Source organism: Morus notabilis, unplaced genomic scaffold (assembly GCF_000414095.1).
Source record: "Morus notabilis unplaced genomic scaffold, ASM41409v2 Scaffold1006, whole genome shotgun sequence".
Taxonomy (NCBI): domain Eukaryota; kingdom Viridiplantae; phylum Streptophyta; class Magnoliopsida; order Rosales; family Moraceae; genus Morus; species Morus notabilis.
The window spans coordinates 106,310-129,178 of NW_010363971.1; the positions used below are offsets into that span (position 1 = coordinate 106,310).

Consider the following 22,869-nt stretch of genomic DNA (forward strand, 5'->3'; position numbering starts at 1 on the left):
TGATATTACCCAGTAGAAACGCGACACGTACTACAAATCCGCGACCTTCCGACGTGGAGATTCTTAACGTGAGGTCCTACACTTACTATAATAGATGTCACTGTAACGTGATCAGTCTCCCGGCATCTGAACATATAAACAAGAACAGAGGACTCTTCACTCACTCTAGTTTTCGAAATTGTCCTTTCCGTGGCGACTCGGATTTCTCTGGTCCACGAAGCTTTCGCCGGCGGCAATCGGTCGTCGAACATAGCCTGAGAGTAATAGCGGCTTTAGTTTCAGTTCATAGCAGAAGATGAAGGTTTGCGTGAAGACACTCAAGGGTACTCACTTCGAGATCGAAGTGAAACCCGAAGATACGGTACAGTCTAAATTTCTTACTTTTGTTTTCAATTAGATGAAGTAGTCCGTTTTTCTTGCTTATTTTGATAGTAATTTGAGTCGATTTTGAGTAATTAGGGTTTAGGAATTGACGGTAGTCAATTAGGGTTTTTTTTTTGGGTTCATGTTTTGGTATTGGGTATTTTTGGGTTTCTGGTTCAATTATATCTGCTTTTGAAACATTTTGATCTATGTTTCGATTTTCTGGATTTTGTTTTTGGTTCAACTATTTTGTTGTGTTGACGTTTGGGCGTGCATATTTTATTTATCTGGGGTAAATTAGTCGAATTAATGTGTAACTTGTGCGCGGAATTGGTGTGATTTCTGGAATTTCAATTTTGATGGAAATTGTATCCATTTGTTATAGCTTTATTTGGCTATTAGGTGTGGAGAGATTATCAATTTACAAGTTTAGTGTCATTTTCTCTTCCAATTTGTGGATTTAATGTGCTTTTATGGATATTTACTTTTGATGAAAATTGAATCCTAATTTTGAAACTCGAAACTTTGTTTGGTGGTTAGGCGTGGAGAAATTGTCAATTACAAGTTGGACGTGAATTTTCGTTCCAATTGTGCACTTTTCTTTCATGCTTCCTTTGCTACTGTTTTTTCTCACTTTTATGCGTCAATTTGTTATAATAATTTGATGCGTCTTTTCTAGGTTGCTGATGTCAAGAAGAACATAGAGGCAGTTCAGGGTGCTGACGTTTACCCTGCTTCTCAGCAGATGCTTATTCATCAGGGGAAGGTTCTTAAGGATACGACAACTCTTGAAGAAAATAAAGTTGTTGAGAATAGTTTTATAGTGATCATGATAACTAAGGTGTGTGTTTTCTCTCGTGTGGAGTGTGCTTTTCTTTCCAAGATAGTTGTGAAAAGTTGGGAAAACATGTGGGGCATTGTTGTTACTTTTGCTAAAGAGGGACACTGCGTAATCTTTACTCTTTTTTTTTCTATTATTATTTTACTTTTTTCATGATTGATCAATATCGTTTTGTAGATATTGAGTATGGTAATTTCTCAGAGTATCTTTTAACTTATGTATGTTCAATAATTATAGAATAAGGCTTCACCAAGTGGAGCCTCAAGTACAGCAGGTGCAGCGACAAGTCAGGTTAGTACAAAATGCTGCTAAAAACTTTTTGTAGATATTGAGTATGGTAAGTACAATATAGTTTTGTAGATATTGAGTATGGTAATTGCTCAGAGTATCTTTTAACTTATGTATGGTCAATAATTATAGAATAAGGCTTCACCAAGCCTTATTCTATAATTGCTCAGGTAAGTACAATATAGTTTTGTAGATATTGAGTATGGTAATTGCTCAGGTAAGTACAATATAGTTTTGTAGATATTGAGTATGGTAATTGCTCAGAGTATCTTTTAACTTATGTATGTTCAATAATTATAGAATAAGGCTTCACCAAGCAGAGCCTCAAGTACAGCAGGTGCAGCGACAAGTCAGGTAAGTACAAAATGCTGCTAAAAACCTTTGCGGTCAGTTTATGTTGTGAGCATTGTTGGCATATTTGGAATGAAGTTATTGTGTATTACAGAGGTTTCTATTGAAGGTTATGATGAATACTCCTTTTTTTTAGCGTTGTTTGGATAAGGCACACCTAGAATAGAAAAATAATACCTCAATTTTCAGTCTAGTTGGCCAATTATGGCTAGCTCAATCTGTGTATTGTGGGTGTATGAGTTACTTTTAATGTATTGAGTTTTGGGTTCCAAGTCCCAGAGGATTTTTTTTTTTCCTTTTTAAAGGCAAAGTAGACTGGATTAAGATGAAGATACGATAAAGAGTATTTAAATAACTCCTGTTTGTAGGTGTTGCTTGAAAAAGTTTCAATCTGTGTTTTGTGGCTGTATGAGTTACTTTTAATGTATTGAGTTTTGGGTTCAAGTCCCAGAGGATTTTGTTTTTCCTTTTTAAAGGCAAAGTAGACTCGATTAAGATGAAGATAAGATCAAGAGTATTTAAATAACTCCTGTTTGTAGGTGTTGCTTGAAAAAGTCTCAATCTGTGTTTTGTGGGTGTATGAGTTACTTTTAATGTTTTGAGTTTTGGGTTCAAGCCCCAGAGGATTTTTTTTTCCCCCTTTTTAAAGGCAAAGTAGACTGGATTAAGATCAAGATAAGATAAAGAGAATTTAAATAACTCCTGTTTGTAGGTGTTGCTTGAAAAAGTCTTACCACACTTGAATGCAACTTGAGTTGAGAAGATACTTTCCATTGTGCTTCATACGTTTGAATCACATACCCGCATCATATGGTGCTTCACTTAACTTCTGTTACATGTGCATTACTGAGGACTTGTGATGAAACATAAATTGCAAAAAGAATAGTAATGCGTTAACTTTTTAATGTAGATGGTTCTCGTGTCAGCTAGTTGATTATATGATGCCTTGCCTTCTAAAAGATGAACTCCATCTTATGAAGCCATTTCTTTTTGTAGGCTCAACCTGTTAGCGCATCTCCTCCTACCTCGTCAACACCATCTACAACACCTCAGACTCCCGCCCCTGCTGTTGCACCGTGAGTGTTGTTGTAATTCTTGACTTGATTCAGTGTGGCTTCTTCAAATGTTATTAACTTTCTTTTTTCTTGCTCTTGTTAACTGTGCAGGCCACAGTCTGCTCCTGAACCTGCCCCTGCTCCTGCACCTGCCCCTGCTCCTGCCCCTGCTCCTGCCCCTGCAGCAGCTCCTACTGCTTTGTAAGTAGAGTATTTACTGCTGCTATTATTGTTGTTGTTGTTATTGTTATTGTTATCATCCTTCTTCTTGTTTACTAAAGGTTTACTTGTATTAATTGTTGTTTTATTACATCCTTTATTTTAATTTTTATTGTGATTGGTTTCACAGATCTGGATTGGATGTATATGGCCAAGCAGCATCAAATCTTGTTGCGGGAAGTAATTTGGAGGCTACGGTTCAACAGATTATTGATATGGGTGGAGGAAGTTGGGATCGGGATACCGTTGTCCGAGCTTTACGTGCTGCTTTCAACAACCCTGAAAGAGCTGTTGAATATCTCTACTCTGTAAGCGTTAATACTATTTGTACTCCTTTATCTGTTTGTTGTCCACCCCATCACTTGATCTAGCATGTTCCGGAGTCAATATTGATTTCTTACTTTACATATGTGTGTGTGTGAGTAAGCATTCTACTCTGCAATTACCTTTTAAGAGTCAGAAGTTTCTTTTGTGATATATTGTATCCTGAAATACGTTAGCTGCGGTTTCCATCTGGTTTGAGTTGATTGTTTGAATCTTTTTTGATAAAGCTTTTATGCATCTTATTGGTAGAGAAAAAAAATAAAATAAAAATTGTTACCATGCCGGCATGCCCATATGCCATGTTTTTGGACTATTTCTCTGGACTTGTGAGTTCAGGCCTACAAACAACTGTCTATAAATTGCTTAGATGTATTTAGCAAGAATCTTTCAGGTGTAGGCTTATCTCTCCCCAAGAAGGTTTTGTTGTAGGATCAATAAGTTAATGCAAATATCCTTGTACGGTGTTCGGGTTTGTATCTTCTCCATTTGTCCGTGATCCAGTTTTATTTATTTATTTATTTACTAGCCTTTCAAAGTATTTCAGTTTGTCGGATTTGCTCAAATGAAGTATGCTGTTTAAACTTTAAAATCATACGCAATATCACTTGAAAACAAATGTACATAAGGTGACATTGACATAAATTTTGTAATTAAATTTCTGTTAAGACGCTATTGTGCATTTTTCTTTGAACTGAGATTGATTGAGGTGGTTTCAAGAATATTCCTGTTTGGTAACATTGTCAAACTAATTTTCTATGTGCTGCTTCAGGGAATTCCTGAACAGGCAGATGTTCCACCAGCGGCCCAAGTTCCTGCTGGTGGCCGGGCAACAAACTCTCCAGCAATCAATCCCCCAGTGCAAGCCCCACAACCAGCACCACCCACTGGCGGTCCTAATGAAAATCCTCTGGATCTCTTCCCACAGGTAGAATACTCTCTAACCTCTTAACCTTGGACTTCATTTTTGTGGCAAGTAATGAATCATGTTCATCTTGCTTGAATCAGGGCCTTCCAAATGTGGGTTCAAACGCTGGTGCTGGCACCTTGGATTTCCTCCGGAACAGTCAACAGGTATACAAATTTTGATATCAAAATGTAATTTTATTGCTTATTGCCATGATTGCTTTTCCTAAGTTCTTTTAATCTTTGTTGTAGTTTCAAGCATTGCGGGCTATGGTGCAAGCAAACCCCCAAATTCTGCAGGTTAGTTCTCGTCTTTAAGAAATAAAAAAATCTGTCGGTAGCTTGGTCATGTTGTTACCGACAATAATTAGTACTCATGCTACTGCGATGGTATTGCAGCCTATGCTTCAGGAGTTAGGGAAGCAAAATCCACAGCTCATGCGTCTCATTCAAGAGCATCAAGCTGACTTTTTACGCCTGATCAATGAACCTGTTGAGGGAGGAGAAGGGTGAGATGAATCTGCTCGACTCTTTCTTATAGTCTTTGTTAGTAATTGGATCTAGCCATGCCGAATTTTTTTTTATTTTATTTTTTAATTTAATGCATTATCAGGAACCTACTGGGTCAGTTGTCTGCAGCAATGCCACAGGCTGTGACTGTTACCCCTGAGGAGCGAGAAGCCATCGAACGTGTATGTTTGTTTGTCAATTTTTGGTCACTTCCTTTGTTGGATTTCTATAATTTTTTCTTCCCCATCCCTTGTTTTTATCTCCTCGCTGGTCTCTGATTCGAATCACTTTTACGACACATCATGTAAATCCTCGTATCGAGCTCTATCTTTTGTGGTCTTAGTTTTGTCGTTTTTTTTTTGTTTTGTTTTTTTGTTTTGTTTTTTTTGTTGTAGCTGGAAGCAATGGGTTTTGATAGAGCGCTAGTATTGGAAGTATACTTTGCTTGCAACAAGAATGAGGAGCTGGCTGCCAACTATCTATTGGATCACATGCACGAGTTTGATGACGATCAATAGCCGAGTGTTTATATATGTTTTCTGCGTCCTTTATTATATGACTTGACGTGACATGCTCAACAGATTGGTAATTATGTTTTATTTTTTTTCCCCGTTTTCTTTTAATCAAAGAGAGCATGAACTTTTACACAAACGATAAAATTTGAGAAAAGAAAGGTGACTACAGACAATAAATATTAGATTGATAATTTATTTTTTTAATGGAAAAATCGTCCAGATAATCTTTATGGAGACTATTATGTTAGAATATGAAAAAGGAAAAATGCTACCTAGCTTCATTCCCATATAAAACTACTCTTGACGTATTCTGCGGGTCTTAGTTTTTCTAAAAAAGGAAAAGGAGACTAATGCTTTTTTAAACTGTATTGAGTTTGGATTTTTATTTTTTATTTTTTTAGTAATATATCGATTAGTTAAATAATTATATTAGGTAAAATGATATTAATTAAGAATAAATGATAAAAATTTAAACTCATACAGAAAAAGTTTAACAATTTTCTCTTCTAAAAAAAAGGAAGTTTTTAGCCCATCAAATTTTAACGCACATGAACCTATGGAGACTGATAGAAGTGTTCATAAAAAAAAGGTTTCTTTGCATGGTTGTCTCTTGAATTTGTCCATTTTGGCAAATTAACCCTTAAATTAAAAAGTTTGTTAATGTACACTTTAAAATCTGCCGCATGGTAGGTTCAGTTGAAAATGTTGTTTAGACTGTGGGTAGTATATTGTACTTGACTAGCACATGGCACATGGATAACACAAAACGTATCAATGGTCATTTACTTCTATTTCTTTTTGGTGGGTCATTTACTCGTATTTTTAGTTCAAATTTAATTAAGAAAATAGTAGAAAATATGTCAATATGTAAAGCTTAAGAAAGTATATAGGTTAATTTTTAGTTATAGAAATTAATAGGTCATAACTTGTTAAGTTATGGTTCATAACCAGATAAGTTATGAACAAACTTATCAAGTTATAGTTCATAGTCAGACAAGTTATGGACAATTATAGACAATAATTTGTCAAGTTATGGTTCATAACCAGACAAGTTATGGATGAAAATAATAATTTGGCCTATTTATTAACTTATGTAAACTATTGGCCTATTAATTTTAATTCATCTCAAGTCTTGACATATTTTCCTCTTTCTCCCATTTAATTATTAATCTCAAAATCAACACAAGTTATCCCAAATTTTATATTTTAATAAAAAAAAGTCAACCAAAAATCCCGTTTTTAAATTCAAAATTATATCTTTTATCAAATAAAAATAAAATTAATTTGTAATAACCTTTAAAAAATAAAAGGAACAATTAAAATAGATATTAAATCAAGATTTTATTTTTTATAATACATTAAAGAACAACACAAAAAAAAAAAAAAAAAAAAAAAAAAAGACAAAAAAAAAAAAAAAAAAAAAAAAAAAAAAAAAAAAAAAAAAAAAAGGAGAAACTCATTCTTCCTTCTAGCGATCTAGCAAACCCAACGTGAGCCCCGTCGGAACCCTAAACCCTCCATGGCACCACCACCTTTTTTCACAGCCTCCTCATTGTCTATTCCCCTTGCAAACCTTTTCCATCGACAACAAGCTCAAGACGAAAACGCCTCCCATATGCAACTCGTTACCATCGGAGTCCAGATACTCCATCTCCTCATTCATCACTTTTCTTGTGCTATAGTTCTGTCATCGACGATCTCATAGACTTCGTTTCTCGAATCCTCCTACGCAGTTCACCACTCTCTAGCACACCTTTTACTGGATCGCCGGCTTCAGACCTCACTTTTTGACTTGTCACCGGCTCAATCGACTAGGGGTGTAAGTAGGCTGAGTAGGCTCGGGCTGGGCCTAAAATTTGGGCCGAGCCGCCACATTCGGGGTGAGGGGAATTTGGGTCACAGCACTGAATTTGGCTCACAAACCTGTAAACCTTCAGGTTACCTCGGGTAGGCTTAGTTTTGTGGGCTGGGCGGGTTGGGCCTGGACGTTTGGTTGTGTCCCCTGTTGTGCGCTTTTGCCAAATTTGTATGGTATCCAGTATCCTGGTAAACTTTTTTTTTTCCTCTTGGACATGAAAGAAGCAATTGCCAATTGGGAATCTGGTCATATAGATTTGTGACAAAACTCAGTTTTTGCCAAACATGATGATTTCATAATTTCATTTCATGGAGTAGTACTAATTCCCAATCAAACAGTTCCTTTAACTCTTCCAATTAACAAGTAGATTATCAACTATCAACAGTCATATGTCTTACACTTTCAACACATTCAAAACCTCTAGTCTCTAACATCCATTATGCAATAGTCCTAAAAAAACATTCCAAGTCCAACAGTCCCAATAATTTTAAGTTAATAAAACATACTTCTTAACAGTCCATAAAATCTAGCAAACAGTCCAACAATTAAAACAAAGTCTACAAAGATAACAATGAATCCAACGAAATAGGAATTTTAGTCCACGCAAAATAATTCAATCTAGAACGATAGCACCTCCAATTTCAGCTTGCCCCTCATGTGTAGGAACAAAAATTGACAAATCTTGAGAAGAAAACATAAAAAATATCATGAGAATCAAATTAAGGAATCATAGCGGAGGAAGTTGACACAAGGGTTCAAAACGGCGAGAGAGAGTCTGAGACGAAGAAGACGAACAATGAGGGAACGGTGGAGGAATGGCAGACAAGCGGAGGAAGTGGGAAGAAAAGAAACCGCCAATATCAAGAGACTCTTCGGCCAACTGAGTGAGCGGCGCAATAGGTCGAGAGATAAGAGGGAGAAAGAAACTAATAAGAGAAAGAAAGGGTATCATAGGGTTTCTAATTTTTTTTAAACATTCATCTCCTATTTTCTGCCGGGTAAGGTCTGCTCGGGTCAGAAAGAGATCACCCCGCAACCCTACCTGCACAATGCGGGTTAGGCTAATTTGGAACTAAAAAAAAAAGAAAACCCTACATTTTCAGGTATGGTAGGGTCGGGTAATGCGGGTTCAAGGTTATTTCTTACACCCCTACAATCGACGACCTCACGAAAAAAATCAGAGACAAAGGAGTCAAAGCGAGCGAAAAAGTGGTAGGAAAGAGAGATAAAGGAATTAGTAGAAGGATTTTGGACCTATGGTTGTTTAGACCTTTGGATTTTGGATGTTAAAATCTTACCAAAATAAAGGCACGTTAGAACTATGTATGGTTGCACGTTAGAACTATGTATGGTTTAATGGGAGTTGATTTTGCAATTACACATTAGAGCTTGATCTTTTAGAAAGAAGCTATGTCATTTTCAGTTGAGATTTTAATGGTGAGAAGGCAAAGAACCAATTTAGGACGATTTAATAGGTTGAGAAATCATAAGTTGTCGAAAGTTAGTGACCAAAGTAGAGTTTGGTGTTCGGGCGTAAAAACAAGTTGAATAGCCATTTTTTTAATTTGTTATTATTTTTAATAGAATTTTTACGGTAGATATTATCCCTTTCAACCATTGGTAAAACTATAATTTTTAACTATTAGATTAAGTTTTTAAATCAACGGTTTAATTTGTGAGTGTTCACATTAAAAATTTACAACGTGACTCAAATAATCGCAAATTAGGTTTTTTTTTTTTTAGGATATTAAAAGTTAATGATCAAAGTAGAGTTTGACATTTGAGCTTAAAAACAAGTTGAACCCTTTTTATTTTAATGTTTTTTTAAGAGAACTTTTACGGTAGATATTGTCCTTCTATTTAACTATTGGTAAAAATTATTATTTTAAATATAGGATTAAAATTTCAACGGTCTAATATATAAATATTTACGTTAAAAATTTCAAACATGATGCAAGTAATCTCGGGCCGTTAAAAATTTAATCTCACATCCCCCTCCCCCTTTTTCAATCTACTCTACTCTAACTCTCTATAAACCAATATATTTTTGACACGTAATACCACGTTACGACGTGGCCACTTTTATATTGAAAATATATCCGCATATGGTAGATGTCTATATTACCCGATCAAACCCCTGCATATGAAAATATAAACGAGAACAGGGGACTCTCTCGCTTTCCGAAATTTTCCTCTTCGTTGGCGAGTGGGATTTCTCTGGTCGACGAAGCTTTCGCCGGCGGCAATCGGCCATCGCACCTCGCCGGAGAGAATAGCTGCTTCAGTTTCAGTTCAAAGAAGAAGATGAAGATTTGTGTCAAGACACTCAAGGGTACTCACTTCGAGATCGAAGTGAAACCCGAAGATACGGTACTGTCTAAATTTCTAACTTTGTTGTCAATTGGATGGAATTTCCCAGTTTTCCTGCTTATTTTGATGGTATTTTGGGACGATTTTGAGTTATTAGGGTTTTAGGAATTGACGATAGTCAGTTAAGGGTTGTTTTGTTTACGTTTGGGTTTCTGTTTATTGTTTTAGTAGTTTGCTTCGTCAATTATGTATGCGTTTGAAACACTGTGATTCATATTCCGATTTTCTGGAAGGTTTTTGTCTGCTTTGGTTCAATTTTTGGTTGCGTTGACGTTTGTGCGTGTATATTGTGTGTCTTGGGTAGATTAGTGGAATTAATGTGTAAATTATGTGCGGTGTTGGTGTGATCTTCTGGACATTCACGTTTGATGGAAATTGAATTAAATGTCATAGCTTTATTTGGCAGTTAGGTGTGGAGAAATTATCAATTTACAAATTAATGTGATTTTCTCCAATTTGCGGATTTAGTGTGCTATTCTGGATGGTCACTTTTAGTTGAAATTGAATCCAACGTTGAAGCATTCCATGCGTTTGTTACATAGGTTTAAAATACTATTCAAACCTTTTTTCTACAGTGTTTCCTCTCACAAAATTTAAACTTTTTTGTTCAAATTTCGGTTAGGCCTGTAGAAATTGTCAATTTACAATTTTAACATTTTTTTTTTCACTTCTTCTCTTTCCTGCTTTCTTTGCTACCTTTTTCTTGTATTATTCATGAGTTTCAGCTCATTGCATCAATATGTTCTAATACTTTGTTGTTGTGTCTTTTATAGGTTGCCGATGTCAAGAAGAACATAGAGGTAGTTCAGGGTGCTGACGTTTACCCTGCTTCTCAGCAGATGCTTATTCATCAAGGGAAGGTCCTTAAGGATGTGACAACTCTTGAAGAAAATAAAGTTGTTGAGAATAGTTTTATAGTGATTATGATAACTAAGGTGTGTGTTTTCTCTCTTGTGAAGAAAATAAATATGTTTTTGACATATTGAGTGTGATATTTTCTCTGATTATCTTATAACTTATGCATGTTATTAATTGTAGAATAAGGCTTCACCAAGTGGAGCCTCAAGTACATCAGGTGCAGCTACAAGTCAGGTAAGTACAAAGCGTTATTGAAAGCTTTTCTGGTCAGTTTACGATGTAAGCGTTGTTGGCATGTATGGCATGAATTTATTGCATCTTCAATGGAAGAAGCATGTAGATTTCTCTTGAAGTTTATGAAAGAATCTTTTCACATATAAGTTGTTTGGACAAGGAACACATATTTGAAATTAAGATCAAGATAACAGAAAAGGAAGTTAAATAAACTCCTATTTATAGGTATTGCTTGAAAAGTCTCTCACACATGAAAAGAACATCTGACATTTTGTGTAATTTGTTCCTAACTTGTAGGAAATAAAAATAGCTGTTCAGCTGATTTCTATACATGGATATATGTTGATTGGTACTGTAAGCGTGGACCATCAAACATCTCACAAACTATATTGTAATTGGAGTTGATAAGACATTTTCTATGGCGCTTCACACTTTTGAAGCACTTATTGGCATGATATGGTGCTTCACTTGGTGTGTGCTAGATGTCAAATTTCGAAAAAATACAAAGCTTTTAATTTAGATGGTCTTTTCCAGAGCAAAATTTAGATGCTCTCTTGTGCTGGCTAGTTGCTATACAATGTCTTGCCTTCTTAGAGATGAATCCATCTTATAGAGCCATTTGTTTCTGTAGGCACAACCTGTAACTGCTTCTCCTCCTGCGTCATCAACACCGTCAACAACATCTGAAACACCCGCCTCTGTTGCGCCACCGTGAGTGAATTTCACCTGATAAACTTGATTTAATGTGGCTCCTTCAATGTTAATTAACCTCCTTTTCCTTGTTTTCGTTAAATCATGCAGGCCGCAATCTGTTCCCGAACCTGCTCCTGCAGCAGCTCCTACTGCTTCGTGAGTATTATTATTATTATAATAATAATAATAATAATAATTATTATTATTATTATTATTGTTGTTGTTGTTGTTATTATTAGTATTATTATTATTGTTTGCTAAAGTACTTGTTTTGGTTGTTTTCTTATTATATTTTCATCATTCAGTTAAGGCGTTATTTTTGCTGTTGGTTGGATTTTTGCAGCGCTGAATTGGACGTATATGGACAAGCAGCGTCAAACCTTGTTGCAGGAAGTAATTTGGAGGCTACTGTTCAACAGATTCTTGATCGCAATCTGTTCCCGAACCTGCTCCTGCAGCAGCTCCTACTGCTTCGTGAGTATTATTATTATTATAATAATAATAATAATAATAATTATTATTATTATTATTGTTGTTGTTGTTGTTATTATTAGTATTATTATTATTGTTTGCTAAAGTACTTGTTTTGGTTGTTTTCTTATTATATTTTCATCATTCAGTTAAGGCGTTATTTTTGCTGTTGGTTGGATTTTTGCAGCGCTGAATTGGACGTATATGGACAAGCAGCGTCAAACCTTGTTGCAGGAAGTAATTTGGAGGCTACTGTTCAACAGATTCTTGATATGGGTGGTGGAAGTTGGGACCGGGATACCGTTGTCCGTGCTTTACGTGCTGCTTTTAACAACCCTGAAAGAGCTGTTGAATATCTGTACTCTGTAAGTGCTGATACTAATGTCCCGAACTGAACATTGTGTTTGGTTTCATGTGTATATATATGTGTGTGTGCACGTCACATATTACAACGGCAACAGATTCTATCTGGTTTGGGCTAATTGTTTCGATTTCCATTGGTCCCTAATCAAAAGGAACATCTTGAGACATAAATTCGAAAGTAAAACAACTTTCTACCAATTGCTTAATTGTACTAAGCAGAATCTTTCAGGTGTAGGCTCATCAGAAAATTTATTATATGATCAATAAGTTATGCAATGTGCCTGGTACACTATTCGGGCTTGTATTTGCTACATCTATCCATGCTCCAGTTAATTTTTTCCTTTATTTTGTTTCACTCATATGCAATGTCACTTGAAAAGAATATATACAAGATAGAAATTTGACTTACATTTTGTAGATAGATTTTCCCTTTAGATATCATTATCATTCTTTTTTTGACACAGATTGATTGAGGTGGTTTCAAAATGATAATTCTTGTTTGGTAAGATTGTCAAACTAATCTACTATGTCCTGCATCAGGGAATTCCTGAACAGGCAGATGTTCCACCACCTGCTCAAGTTCCTGCTGGTGGCCAGGCAGCAAACCCTCCAGCAATCAATCCTCCAGTGCAAGCCTCACAACCAGCAGCGCCCACAGGTGGTCCTAATGCAAATCCTCTGGATCTCTTCCCACAGGTAGAATACTCTCTAACCTCTTTAACTTTGGACTTTATTTTTGTGGCAAGTAATGAATCATGTTCATCTTGCTTGAATCAGGGCCTTCCAAGCATGGGTTCAAACGTTGGTGCTGGCACCTTGGATTTCCTCCGGAACAGTCCACAGGTATACAAATTTCGATATCAAAATGTAATCTTATTGCTTATTGCCATAATTGATTTTTCGAAGTTCTTTTGACCTTTATTGTAGTTTCAAGCATTGCGGGCTATGGTGCAAGCGAACCCCCAAATTCTGCAGGTTAGTTTTCATCTTTTAAGAAATCAAAAAATCTGCTGGTAGCTTGGTCTGACGATAATTAGTACTCACGGTACTCCGACGTTATTGCAGCCCATGCTTCAGGAGTTGGGGAAGCAAAATCCACAGCTCATGCGTCTCATTCAAGAGCATCAAGCTGACTTTTTACGCCTGATAAATGAACCTGTTGAGGGAGAAGGGTGAGATGAATCTGCTCAGCTCTATCTATTAGTCTTTGTTAGTAATTGGATCTAGACATGCTGATTTTTTTTTTATTTTTTATTTTTTATTTTTTTTTAATGCATGATCAGGAACCTACTGGGTCAGTTGTCTGCAGCAATGCCACAGGCTGTGACTGTTACCCCTGAGGAGCGAGAAGCCATCGAACGTGTATGTTTGTTTGTCAATTTTTGGTCACTTCCTTTGTTGGATTTCTATAATTTTTTCTTCCCCATACCTTGTTTTGATCTCCTCGTTGGTCTCTGATTCGAATCACTTTTACGACACATCATGTAAATCCTAGTATCGAGCTCTATCTTTTGTGGTCTTAGTTTTGTTTTTGTTTTTTGTTTTTTTTGTTTTTGTTTTTTGGTTGTAGCTGGAAGCAATGGGTTTTGATAGAGCGCTAGTATTGGAAGTATACTTTGCTTGCAACAAGAATGAGGAGCTGGCTGCCAACTATCTATTGGATCACATGCACGAGTTCGATGACGATCAATAGTCCAGTGTTTATATATGTTTTCTGCGTCATTTATTTATATCTTTTCTATGTCTTATATGACATGCTGGACAGATTATTATAGCGTTTAGGGTGTCTAATTCCTTCTCCTTTCTTTCCCAATATTCCCAACTCCTTATTATCTCTTGGATATAGCATCTTCCGAATTCTGTCCCAAATCTTGGTTTCGATTTTACATTTAATTTCTCGTTTGAATGTCCAAGTTGTGCGTCACTTTTTTACTTTAAAGGTTTTTTTTCCTTTTTAATTTTTTAATCTTATTTTCCTTTACAATGAATGAAAATTAGAATATTGTCTTGAGATTAGTATGGGTGTGAAATGTTGGAGACAAAGGTGTGCAAGTGTTTGTAGTATCACGTCACTTGAAAAAAAAAATGAATTAAAAAAAAAGTGATATTATCATCGTCATGCATGGATTATTGCATAGAATGATAGAAAGCACATCGCCAACTCTTTGCAAAGTTTTACCGTACAGAATCCAGTAGTCCGAGAAATTTGCTAACTAGGGGCTGCAGAATCTTATTTAAGCTTAAAGCTTTATATATAATTTGGCTTTGGGGGTTTTTTTTTTTTTTTTTTTTTTTTTTTTTTTTTTTTTGCTTTGGGGCTTTTTAAATGAATGAATATGTTAGTTTCTTTTTTTTTTCTTCAGACCGATGGGACAGCTCATATGTCTTAAACCAGAACGTCTGCAGATTTTTCTAATGTATGACTCCGGATTTAAGGAATAATTAGATTATTATTTTTTCCTTTCTTGTAAACCATCTTCAAACTTATACTCTGTTTCCTTGATGCAGCTCTATTTTAACGCGGCTGCATAATGTTCTAAATAATTGAACAAGTTGATCACTCCTGGTGATCCTGAACAACTTAAGATTGGGGGTGAGGTTGACATGCAAACCAACCTTTTAATTCAAGTTTCGTGTGTGTTTGATGTTTCATTAATGTTGGGATGACCATGTTAGCTTCTATTGGTCTCTGGAACTTTTTCCTTGTGTGGGCAATGGAATTGAAACGCGTTGTCTAGACTTGGTCAAACATGGACCAACTAATTTTAAGCGTGGTATACACTTTTCTACACTTGCCTCAATTCGTAAAGAAGAATTCTGTGGCAAGATATTAAAAAAAAAATACACTACTGGAAGAATAATTAACTTTTTAACTATAAGATATTTAAATTGCGTTAGCATCTTTTGTTGCCCGATGTCCTCTGACTATTGCAGTGTAAAACTGTTTCCTAATTTATATCCCTCGTTCCTCCAACTGCTTGATCAACCAAGCATTTTAATCATGGACCCTAAGAAAAGGAATTATGTAGACCACACCAGTAATTAGGTTTTAAGACTTTTCTTAGACTAAGTTGCCCGCATTAGAAGATGAACTTGACTTGTAACTATCATTGAAAAGATGTCCTATGTACGTCGACATTGTTACTCGGTGAAACGAAGAAGTTATTGATATATTGACTTATGGCCTATAAGTAACTATCTTAAAGAATTGAACAAGATTTCTATCAAGTTTTAAATATATTGCCCAAAGTGTTAATGGCTTTAATTACAACAGCAAATTGCATACTTCCAACTTTTTTTTTTTTGGTCCAAATGTGTTAACTTTGAGTACTTTTTCTCCAGTCAAATGGTGTTAAAAATATCGTCAGAAACGCGAATATTTTCCACTATAAATGATGAGTATTACTTGGAATTGAGGCCATTGCATATTGCTTTCTTCATTTGATATAGAGTTGATTAGATCGTTAAAGGAAAGAGGACAGAGAAAACTCCATTGCCGAAACTGCAACTAAAATACTTAACAGCAAAGTTGTTGAGAAAGGAAAGAGTTTATAATGATCTTGACAATGCATGGCCTCTCATATCCAGTTAAGGAGTCGCTTTCCATTGATCAACTTTCCATTACTCTAAACTAGAGAATCAATGGCATACTTGGAAATGCACATATAGTTTGTTTGAATATTTGAAATAATTAAATATATGTAACACTTAAAAAGTTTATAATCCTTGATTTTATTAGCTTGCTTTTGTTGGTGATACACTTCCACAACAGGATATTGAACCTTCAACAAAAATCAAGAGGGAAAGAAACATGGGTAATAAAATGGATGCTCTGCTGGGAAAAGACTTCAAAACTGCCAAATTCAAAAGCTTAGTTGAACTTGTTTCCTTGAGAATAGCTGTTTGGGAGAAGCAGCACCATCTCCGGTGCATGCAAGCCCAGTCTGATGTCGTTGCTCTCCTCAAACTTGGGCACCAAGAAAGCGCTCTTCTTCTCGTAATTTCTCATCACCACTAGCATCATCATAATCAATTTCCTCTCGTCCTAGCTCTCTCAAGTTGAAGGATGTTGTTGTTATTAGCATTTATTATTATTATTATTTTCCAGGTTGAGCTTGTAATCACAGAACAAAACATGTTAGATGCATATTCCATGATAGAAAACTTCTGCAATCTTCTGGTAGAAAGAGTGGTGCTAATTGAAAGCAAGAGGTTTGTATTGCCTTTTCTTCTGAACTGGATTCCAGACTATTTCAAAAACATTTTGAATTCTTGTTATGTTCACAGAGAATGTCCTGATGAGCTAAAGGAAGCGATATCAAGCTTGATATTTGCAGCCTCAAAATGTGGAGAAATGCAAGATTTGGAAAAGATTAGTAGCATGTTTGTGAAAAGATATGGTAAGGAGTTTGCATCTAATGCAGTTGTTCTGTGCAATAATTGTGGAGTTTCTCCAAAGGTGAGCTTGAATATTATGTTACGGTCACATGTCCAATTTTCTTGTTATGTTTATCTTTACCAAACTGATTATCTTTGATTTTGGACAAGATTGTTTTGAAGCTTTCGACCCACAGACCAAACACAGAAAGAAAACTGACAATGCTGAAGGAAATTGCTGTTGCAAACGGGATCGATCTTCATCATGAGGGAGATCGGGATCAGTCTCAAACGGTTACTCAGGACACAAATGAGAAGCAGCTTATTCCCCATGAATCAGCTAACAAAGATGGCCAAGAACACTGCATTGATCATTTGTCCACGGAGCGAAAACAAGGTGAGAAAATCCATGAACAGGTTATGGAAAGGTGGAAATACAAAAATTTCAAGGCTGCAGCTCAAGCGGCTTATAAATTGGCTGCTCATGCAGCAGTGGCCGCCAAAGCAGCACTTGAATTGTTGCAGCCTTTGGATGGAGACCATGATCATCCGAGGAAATCTAATGAAAAAAAATACGAGACTCAGTTTGATGACCAGCCTTCAAAATCAGGAATTTCAATTCAAGGGTATGGGAATTCGGAGAGGAAGAATGACTTAGAGAGGGGTATATTCTATGCTAAAGTCATACCTAGCTCAAGTCCAAGACATGAAAAAACCGAAACAAATACTGGAGGCCATCTAAAGGAGGACTAAATTGAAGCAAAGCAAGTAGTAGGAATGAAAAAAACAAATAGTATACTCTTATGTTGCGTGAGATCTAGCCGGCTACTTAGGCTCGAGCATGTGCATGAAAAACTCTCTTTTTTTTTTTGGTTGTCTATTAGGTTGTAAACTATTTTGCTACTGTATATTTTGAATTATGGAAAGGGAGTGAAATTATGCAAGAGAAGGTGATTCTTTGTAAACGAACTCACGCGGTTTTGAAGGTAATAATGATAATAAGAGGTTTGCATGAACAACATGGAATCTCAAATCTTATACAGCTCAAACTTTGTAACATATCTTAACATAAGGTCAATCACAATTGCCACAGAAACCACCTCGAAAAAAGACTAACAGTTCCAGACAATCTTCACAAAACCATACATATACATATCAGAACTTTCAGCAGTGAGCAACTGATTTTCTGTTGTTGGTTTTCCAACATGAACATGGGAAACAAGGTGGAAACTAGCTAATGGAATTCTGACTCTTTAAAAATTCATGACCTTTCTTTCTCTGGACATGAAAACTGACCCTTTATAGGAAAGAACAAATTCAGGCCACTAAAACCAGAATTTCTTAGGTATGATGACTGGTAACGGCGAGTACATGCAACTACCTATCAACTACAAGGACAGGTGTTTCCGTGTGGGTACCAAATTATGAGCCATTTCTTCTTGTGGACCTATTTCATGTAGTTTTTAGTTCACCTTTTCAAACAGGCGTTAAGTATGACATGACTTTTTGTGTTTAATGACGTGACTTTTTGTGTTTAAGTGCCATGATTTTCTGTTTCGTTTCTACAGAATCTCTTTGCACTAATCTTCCTCTTAATTTGGTTTGATTTTATTAGGTTTTTGGGGTTCACATTTTCCTTTTCTGGGGACGTATCACATTTTTCTGAGGTGGGGGAAGGTATTTTGTCCGTACTTTTATTTTCCTTGTTTACGTATTGCACTTGGCTATTGATCTTTCCTCGTATTAGCCTCTTTGCCTCTGAAAATATACAAGTCTCCCCAACATACGATCGGATTTACAACGCTTTTTCATGCGTTGGATGATAGTCTGCATGGACTTAGACCATTGAAATTTTTTCTTATTGGGTCCCACTTGAAAAAAATAGTTTCAAATTTCATAATCTCAGATTAATTATCCAACGCATGATAAATTACTTGAACAATACGACCCAAAAAGACTGAGCAATCGCAGTTCTAGCCTAAAAGCATAGTTCTTCTAGTTGTTATAATAACGGTTTTACCTGACGAAGAAATGATGAAGCTTCTTAGTACTTTCTTCTAGAAAGGTAAATAAAATCCGTCTCAACCAAAACATGTTTGGCCCTTTCAACACGTCGAATTTTGCTCTAAACAAGGTCCATACTTGAGCATGTGTAAGTAAGTACACAATCACAGCTCTAATACCCAACTTTGTAACTACAATGGCACGTGTCTTTTCCCAAGGTGTCTGTGACAACAAATAATCACAGACACCTAGTATTCCTTCATCCTATATAAGCAAAGTTTTGGTGTTGAACATTACTAATTCAAAGCTTCTTGTGAATACTTGGCAAACATGGGTAGGAAACTGGACGCCCTGCTTGGAAGGAACTTCAAGACGTCCAAGTTCAAAACTCTTTTGAAACTTGCCAGTTCTAGGATTGCTATCCTCGCCAACCAACACCAAAGCCGGCTGTCTCATGCCCGGTCCGATGTCAAAGATCTCCTTCTTATCGGACAACAAGACTGCGCTATGCTTCGTGTAAATTTTCCATCCAAATCTCTCTCACACACTTATTTATGTTATTACATCATGTTCTGATCTTTAATGGAATTCTAAACAGGTTGAGCATGTGATCATGGAGCAGAACAAGTTGGATGCGTTTTCCTTGATAGAATATTTCTGCCAGCTCTTGTTGGAAAGGGTCAAGCTCATTGCACAGAGCAAGTTAGTTGTTTATCCATAATAGTATTATGTATAACGTAAAGTTTTAAAGACAATTGGTTCTTGTTTCTTGTATTTATTTATATCAATTGTATCTTTATGTATGCACGTGTGTCTCTAGAGGGGAGTGTCCTGAAGAGCTCAAAGAGGCAACATCAAGCTTGATATATGCAGCCTCAAGATGTGGCGAGTTCCCGGAACTTCAGAAGATTCGTGAGGTTTTGACGCCTAAATTTGGGAAGGATTTTGCTACTCGCGCAGTTGAATTACGCAACAATTGTGAAGTGAATCCTAAAGTAATTAGAAGTTCGACTATCTACGACATATGATTATGAACAAATTTTTTTTTTCCTGCTCTTCATTTAGATTAATTAATTATCTTGTGTTGCCCACTGTAGATAGTACAAAAGTTTTCAACACGACGGTCAAGTCTTGAAAGCCGGCTGAAATTTTTGAAGGAGATTGCTTCAGAAGCTGGTGTAATTCTAAATCTAGAAGAATATACTCCTGTTGAAGATAAGGTAGGAAATTTTTTCCTCGCATAAAAACTAGTACAAACTTTAAGGAAAAAAAAAAAATTCAATTGTCTCATCTCTCTTAATAGCTTAAGCTTTTAAGAGAATTCATAATAATCTACAAGGTATCGAAGTAAGAGCTCCTGAGTCCAATTGTAAACTTTAATGGCTGCAGGAGAAACTCGATGCGAACCAGAATCATGGGCATATTGAGCCTACTAAAGCTTCGAAGCCAGATGAAAATGGCCTCACGCATAACACTACTTTGCTTGAAGATATAAAGCAGGTAGAGAAATTTTCTGAAACAATGAAAGCTAGAAGGAAGTACACAGACGTGGCAGATGCTGCCCAAGAGGCTTTCGAATCAGCAGCTTATGCAGCAGCCGCTGCTAGAGCTGCTGTCGAGCTCTCCATGTGTAAATCAATGGACAACAAAGATCGTGATGAGTCAGATAATCAAAGAGGGACTGTGTCGGATATCGGTGTTTCTTCAACAAACAAAGCTCTTGTGATCACCAGCTATGCAGCCTCAGAGAAGATTGAGGATTTAGTTAATAGACTTGGTTCTCAAAATGAAAGGATCCATCCGATTGAGGACCTGGAAAGATCGGAATCAGAAGGTGAAGATGACATGGGATATGAAAGCCTTAATGATAATCCTCTTGAAGTGGAAGTAGAGAATGAAAAGAAAGAAACAGAAAGGAAATCATCTGCTTCATGTGCAGATATTGAGGAAAAGGACAGCAAAAAGTGGCCAGAGAACCTTCCGGTTAATGAGAACAAGCACAACAGGTTGTCTAATGCAAGTACGGATGACAAAATATCAAATGAAGACAGTATTATTAAGCTTTCTTCTCAATCTCCAGAGTGACCTCACACAAATCTCTAATGCTGATGCAATTGGTCTCCATTTAAAAGAAAAAAAAAAGCTGGAAAACTTTACATGGCTAGAGTTTTACAGGCGTTGAGCAAACAAAGTGAAGAAATGACATCAGAAAAATATGGATATAGGTGTATTCCAAAGCATGGTCGGTCTAAATTTTTTCATTTATTTTTTGTACAAATAGCTTGTGGCGAGTGAACTTCAATACGGGATTCATATTTTTTGTTTATTTAGTTATTTTTCGTAAGTTGGGTTTTAATAATTGAGATATACAAGTTTGGAAGGAGATATTTTGTCTGTGAATTGGGTATTGTTATTTAAAGAGGAATAACAACATTATTGAGAAAGTTTATTATAATTGAAATGTTGGACTAGCAATAATACCATTATTGGTATAGTTCTCTTGTTTCTTATTTCCTCTCTCGCTATTATTGCTTTAAATTTTGTTCTACTTGTCCATTCAGGACGCCAAGTATTCAATGCCCAAAATGAAGAGTCATTTGGATTGAATCCTACAAAATCTGAATGATAGTGCAAGAGCCATAGTGACTCTAGTTACGGTACATGAAAAACCAATTAAAATCATTTGGTCACCAAAACCTGAGCTTAATTATGGATGTCCATCCAAAGAGACCAAGAACTGAAAGCCTGAAGTGTGTGTTGATAATGCAATCAGATGGTAACTTTGTCAAGATTAACCAGAAGTTCCAGAAACCACAGAGAGTAACCATGGATTGGACAGAGAGATGAAATTACAGAGCAAAAGGAATTCAGAGTCAATTGATAAAACAACAAAGTTTAATACATCTATGGATACAAATTTATCATCAAGAAAATCCTGCCAAGCAATTCTCTAGGAAAATATATCAAATTCATCCAAAATCAGAGAAAACTGCTAATAAATAAAAGAACAAATTTTCTACATAGTAAATTAAGACAAATTGCCTCCACTCTGCTGCCACAAGTTGATAATGTCAGTAGCCTGATTGAGAAGAATGATCATCTGCTTTTGGGATATCCAAGGCTTGCTTTCTAGTAGAACCTTGAGCTCTTCCCAAGCGTCTTTTCTGGGCCAAAAGTAGTAGGGACTTAAAGGGATGGTCCCATGTCCAGGTATCACTTGATCAAGCCCAATTCCAATGTTCTTCTCCATCCAAATGAATTTCAATATCAGCCTTGGCTTCGCCACTGGCTTCACAACAACTCCAAGCTTCTAAATCACCAAACAACAAATTCAAGAATAAAAAAAAGAAATGCCTTTACAACAACAAGCTTCTTACTTTATCCCCCCGCCCCCCAAAAAAAAAAAAGCGAGAATAAAGCATTAAAAGAAAACTAATAAACACACTGACACAGTATTTAAAAAAGCAAATTATTTTGCGTACACATAATATTATATATATATATATATATATATATATAACTAGCAAATTGGATAAGTGCCCATTAACAGAAAATTGGTAGACATGCTAATTCAGTCTTTGGCTGAGCAAATAATCCAAATTCCAGCGACAAATTGTAGAAAACAAAGAAAGCGAAAGTGATAAGAACCTCTGTATCTTCAACAGTGGAATCATCAACGGTCGTGTCTTCGGCGGCGACGGCAGAGGCAGAAAGCGCGAACTTTCTGGAAGAGTGGGTGGCTGTGGGTGTGGGTTTGAACTCGGAGAATGAGCGTGAATTCATGTTGGAGAAGGTTCTGGGCTTCGCGAAGAGCGAGGTTTGAATGGGTTTGGGAATGTGAAAATGGGTTTTGGAAGGCCATGTCGAGGGCTTGAAAGACGCGTTCCAGTTTGCTTGAAACTGAAGAGCCATCGTCTTATCTCAAGTTCTTCAGCTCACACAGAAAGATGAGAGAGAAACTAGAGAGAGAGAGAGTGTGTGTGTGTTTGAGAACTTCTGCGCTTATGCGCCTTTTTTTTTTTTTTTTTTTTGCTTTACCGTGCGTGCGACAAGTTGCTTCAGAGTTCAGGATAAGGAGTGTCGGGTCATCGGAGCCAATCGGGTTTCTTTTTTATAAATTTGGCCCGAATCAAGATGGTACGCTTATTCACTCAGATGTTGTATAAATTATTAAAAATCTTTCACAGAGATGGTATTTGTATATTAAAGAAAAAAGGAAAAAAAAAAGACAAATACCCATTTAGATTGCATAGGTTTTGATTTTACCTTTTA

General features: G+C 36.2%; 5 protein-coding genes across 5 annotated transcripts; 4 read left to right on the top strand and 1 right to left on the bottom strand.

The window, feature by feature from the left end:
- The first annotated feature begins 139 nt into the window (after nucleotides 1-139).
- LOC21392003 (ubiquitin receptor RAD23d) lies at nucleotides 140-5,505 on the top strand. Its single transcript, XM_010105490.2, has 13 exons — nucleotides 140-361; nucleotides 1,043-1,204; nucleotides 1,442-1,495; nucleotides 1,793-1,846; nucleotides 2,840-2,919; nucleotides 3,010-3,099; nucleotides 3,248-3,425; nucleotides 4,211-4,366; nucleotides 4,447-4,512; nucleotides 4,597-4,644; nucleotides 4,744-4,853; nucleotides 4,958-5,036; nucleotides 5,250-5,505. The coding sequence occupies exons 1-13, from the start codon at nucleotides 296-298 to the stop codon at nucleotides 5,370-5,372; spliced, it is 1,266 nt and encodes a 421-aa protein (XP_010103792.1). The 5' UTR covers nucleotides 140-295; the 3' UTR covers nucleotides 5,373-5,505.
- A 3,852-nt stretch (nucleotides 5,506-9,357) lies between these two features.
- Nucleotides 9,358-14,129, top strand: LOC21392005 (ubiquitin receptor RAD23d). Its single transcript, XM_024170367.1, has 13 exons — nucleotides 9,358-9,597; nucleotides 10,371-10,532; nucleotides 10,636-10,689; nucleotides 11,321-11,400; nucleotides 11,491-11,538; nucleotides 11,726-11,801; nucleotides 12,117-12,218; nucleotides 12,757-12,912; nucleotides 12,994-13,059; nucleotides 13,144-13,191; nucleotides 13,282-13,388; nucleotides 13,500-13,578; nucleotides 13,787-14,129. The coding sequence occupies exons 1-13, from the start codon at nucleotides 9,532-9,534 to the stop codon at nucleotides 13,907-13,909; spliced, it is 1,167 nt and encodes a 388-aa protein (XP_024026135.1). The 5' UTR covers nucleotides 9,358-9,531; the 3' UTR covers nucleotides 13,910-14,129.
- Nucleotides 14,130-16,039: 1,910 nt separating this feature from the next.
- On the top strand, nucleotides 16,040-17,348 carry LOC21392006. Its single transcript, XM_010105493.2, has 4 exons — nucleotides 16,040-16,213; nucleotides 16,325-16,428; nucleotides 16,504-16,675; nucleotides 16,765-17,348. Exons 1-4 carry the CDS (start codon nucleotides 16,040-16,042, stop codon nucleotides 17,344-17,346), a joined length of 1,032 nt encoding a protein of 343 aa, XP_010103795.2. The 3' UTR covers nucleotides 17,347-17,348.
- A 1,565-nt stretch (nucleotides 17,349-18,913) lies between these two features.
- LOC21392007 lies at nucleotides 18,914-20,927 on the top strand. The gene is made up of 5 exons (XM_010105494.2): nucleotides 18,914-19,113; nucleotides 19,196-19,299; nucleotides 19,418-19,592; nucleotides 19,695-19,817; nucleotides 19,987-20,927. Exons 1-5 carry the CDS (start codon nucleotides 18,928-18,930, stop codon nucleotides 20,680-20,682), a joined length of 1,284 nt encoding a protein of 427 aa, XP_010103796.1. The 5' UTR covers nucleotides 18,914-18,927; the 3' UTR covers nucleotides 20,683-20,927.
- Nucleotides 20,928-21,446: 519 nt separating this feature from the next.
- Nucleotides 21,447-22,604, bottom strand: LOC21392008 (30S ribosomal protein 3, chloroplastic). Its single transcript, XM_010105495.2, has 2 exons — nucleotides 22,246-22,604; nucleotides 21,447-21,907 (listed from the first exon to the last, which is right to left on the bottom strand). Exons 1-2 carry the CDS (start codon nucleotides 22,507-22,509, stop codon nucleotides 21,626-21,628), a joined length of 546 nt encoding a protein of 181 aa, XP_010103797.1. The 5' UTR covers nucleotides 22,510-22,604; the 3' UTR covers nucleotides 21,447-21,625.
- Between the last annotated feature and the right edge of the window lie 265 nt (nucleotides 22,605-22,869).

Coding starts and splice junctions, on each gene's coding strand:
- LOC21392003 (XM_010105490.2), top strand. CDS start 296: ATGAAGGTTTGCGTGAAGACACTCAAGGGTACTCACTTCGAGATCGAA. Junction 3,100..3,247: donor GCAGCAGCTCCTACTGCTTT/GTAAGTAGAGTA, acceptor TTGGTTTCACAG/ATCTGGATTGGATGTATATG. Junction 4,513..4,596: donor TCCTCCGGAACAGTCAACAG/GTATACAAATTT, acceptor TCTTTGTTGTAG/TTTCAAGCATTGCGGGCTAT.
- LOC21392005 (XM_024170367.1), top strand. CDS start 9,532: ATGAAGATTTGTGTCAAGACACTCAAGGGTACTCACTTCGAGATCGAA. Junction 11,802..12,116: donor TGGAGGCTACTGTTCAACAG/ATTCTTGATCGC, acceptor ACTGTTCAACAG/ATTCTTGATATGGGTGGTGG. Junction 12,219..12,756: donor CTGTTGAATATCTGTACTCT/GTAAGTGCTGAT, acceptor GTCCTGCATCAG/GGAATTCCTGAACAGGCAGA.
- LOC21392006 (XM_010105493.2), top strand. CDS start 16,040: ATGGATGCTCTGCTGGGAAAAGACTTCAAAACTGCCAAATTCAAAAGC. Junction 16,429..16,503: donor GTGCTAATTGAAAGCAAGAG/GTTTGTATTGCC, acceptor TTATGTTCACAG/AGAATGTCCTGATGAGCTAA. Junction 16,676..16,764: donor ATTGTGGAGTTTCTCCAAAG/GTGAGCTTGAAT, acceptor ATTTTGGACAAG/ATTGTTTTGAAGCTTTCGAC.
- LOC21392007 (XM_010105494.2), top strand. CDS start 18,928: ATGGGTAGGAAACTGGACGCCCTGCTTGGAAGGAACTTCAAGACGTCC. Junction 19,114..19,195: donor AAGACTGCGCTATGCTTCGT/GTAAATTTTCCA, acceptor AATTCTAAACAG/GTTGAGCATGTGATCATGGA. Junction 19,300..19,417: donor AAGCTCATTGCACAGAGCAA/GTTAGTTGTTTA, acceptor GTGTGTCTCTAG/AGGGGAGTGTCCTGAAGAGC.
- LOC21392008 (XM_010105495.2), bottom strand. CDS start 22,509: ATGGCTCTTCAGTTTCAAGCAAACTGGAACGCGTCTTTCAAGCCCTCG. Junction 21,908..22,245: donor CCACTGTTGAAGATACAGAG/GTTCTTATCACT, acceptor TTGGTGATTTAG/AAGCTTGGAGTTGTTGTGAA.